This window comes from Cynara cardunculus, assembly GCF_001531365.2.
Source record: "Cynara cardunculus var. scolymus isolate 2C chromosome LG 17, CcrdV1, whole genome shotgun sequence".
Lineage (NCBI taxonomy): Eukaryota > Viridiplantae > Streptophyta > Magnoliopsida > Asterales > Asteraceae > Cynara > Cynara cardunculus.
In genome coordinates this window covers 3,592,302-3,594,687 of record NC_037544.1, presented here as the reverse complement: position 1 = coordinate 3,594,687, position 2,386 = coordinate 3,592,302, and the positions used below count along the sequence as shown (strand labels likewise).

The 2,386-nt window shown below is 38.3% G+C and overlaps 1 protein-coding gene across 1 annotated transcript; it reads left to right on the top strand.

Moving 5' to 3' along the window:
• Positions 1–233: 233 nt before the first annotated feature.
• LOC112501204 lies at positions 234–2,047 on the top strand. The gene has a single exon (XM_025104892.1). It carries the CDS (start codon positions 816–818, stop codon positions 1,842–1,844), a length of 1,029 nt encoding a protein of 342 aa, XP_024960660.1. The 5' UTR covers positions 234–815; the 3' UTR covers positions 1,845–2,047.
• The last annotated feature ends 339 nt before the right edge of the window (positions 2,048–2,386 follow it).

Below are 2,386 nucleotides of genomic sequence, written 5' to 3'. Positions count from 1 at the left end.
AACATCACTTTTGTGGTTAATTTGCCGGCTTTTGGTAGAACATTGCAGCTAGTATTGACTTTGGTTGAACCGACATGCGTATGAAAGTCATAAAACCCTATCCCTTTCTTGTTATTGGGTTCATCCCCAAATTTCCAAAAGATCGGACGATATTCTTTCTACTGAATACCATTTAATAGGCTTTTGCTGACTAGCTTTCTGGACAAGTGTCCTCACTCATTATTCAGCCAAAAAGTTTGTTGCTTAATGGACCCTCACTCATTAATCTTTCTTTGTCCCATTCATCCCTCACAACGTCTTTATTCATGCTCCAGCTCTTTAGCTTTTTGTTGGATTCATCATCATTTCGTTTTCAAACTTTAGGGTTCATCATTGAAAGTACCAAATTGGAGCTTGCATTTCACTGGGTTTTTCCAAGATTTCTTGAATAACTGTGGGGTCTGTTTCGTTTCTAGGAATTGTGATTAGGTTTGGATTTCACTGGGTTTTCCAAGATTTCTTGAAGAAAAAAGATTCATAGTCTTGAGTGTTTGGCTACCTGTTTTTGGGGTTTGTTTCATTTTTTAGGAATTGTTTATTGTTCTTCATCATTCAGGAGCAATTAGGTTTTGGATTTCATAGAGTTTTCCAAGATTTCATTGGTAAGTTCTGATTTAGGGATTCTCATATCGTTATTTCTTGAAATTTGAGATCTGAATCTGCTAATTTCTTGCTCTCTAGGGTTCATTTCTTGAGGGTTTTTGATTATTAATCTACTTTCATCAAAACCCATATCACTGTTTTCAAATTCGTGATCTTAAAATCAATTAATCATTATGGGATCTCGTCAAAATGTCATCTTGCCAAATAAAGAGGGGTTTATTGGTGTTCTTGAGGTTTTCATACACCAAGCTAGAGATATACACAACATATGTATTTACCATAAACAAGATGTTTATGGCAAGATTTTCTTGACAAGTGACCCCGAAGCAACCGAGTCAACTCGGACAATCAATGGGGGAGGACAGAACCCTGTTTTTAATGAGAATCTTAGGATCAATGTTCGAAATGGGGATTGTTCTCTGAGATGTGAAATTTGGATGCTTAGTAGGGTTAGAAATTATCTTGAAGATCAGCTTTTGGGGTTTTCTATGGTGCCTTTATGTGAAATTCTTGCCGAAAATGGAAAGTTAGAAAAGGAATTTGAACTTTCAACTAGCGAACTTTTCCATTCGCCTTCTGGTTTCGTTAAATTAAGCATCACCTACATTGGATCGGAGCCAGATGTGATGGAGATACCGGTGGCTCATCGTTGTGTATGTGATCAAGATTCAGAAGAATGTGATCGAGATTCTCGTGAACTAGAAAAGTTAGAGTTCCCCGATCCAAAGGTCATGAACGAAAACGAAATCATGGTTTCTGAATATTATTCTAACAAGTATGGGACCACCGAAACTGATGATTCTCTTAGTTCGGATTCTAACAATCATATAGTTTCAGGAGTTCCTGAAGAAAATCTTGAAACTACTTCCCTTCCAAACGTTGAAATCCCGTCAAGAAACAACCCCGAACCATCAGAGAAGAAAGAAGAGAGAACCCAGAGTGTCGTTGACTCATTGGCGCAGCCTGGTATTGGATTCAAATCCGAATCAGAACAAAAAGTGGTGCAGCAAGAGATTGTGGATATGTATTTGAAAAGCATGAAGCAGTTCACCGAGGCTTTGGCGAAGATGAAGCTTCCAATGGATACCAGAAGCGACTCACCTGATATCGGGGGTAAAAATGGTACAGAATCGAACGGAAAAGAGTCAAACGGGGAGGGTCCAAACCCGAAAGTTTTCTATGGGAGCAGAGCGTTCTTTTGATCCTGTTATTTGATCGGTTCAGCAGACAACGCAGTAAGCTTCAGTGTTTCTGGTGCATTTTGGTAGTAGAGATCTATAATCTAGATTAGAAATAAGTTCCACCGTGTTGTTTTTCTAGCTTTGATGTATTCCTATACGTGTTCTAGACTTCCGGTGTATGTATGCAGCTACGGTTAAATAAATGGATTGTTTGCCTTTCGACTGTATTTCTTACATTTCCGCATTTGAATCTACGAATCTGCAGTTACAAAGAAACACCAAGACTAGAAGAAACATCGCAAATAGATATGTATAAGGTTTTAGAAAGAAGTAGGATCAGAAATCCGTGCGATAGAACTCATGATTCGACCTCCCGAATGTCGTAAATGATGGCTGTTTCTCTGTTTTCTGAAAGGATTCATATCTGGGCATGAGGTTATGATCAAGAATCAAGAGTTCACCCTTTTGGGGGGATGTCATGATGTTAAAAGCTACATGTGCTTCCTTATTTGTGACCTCTTTGCATTACTGCTATCTTTTTGGTTACATAAAAGCAAAACCAT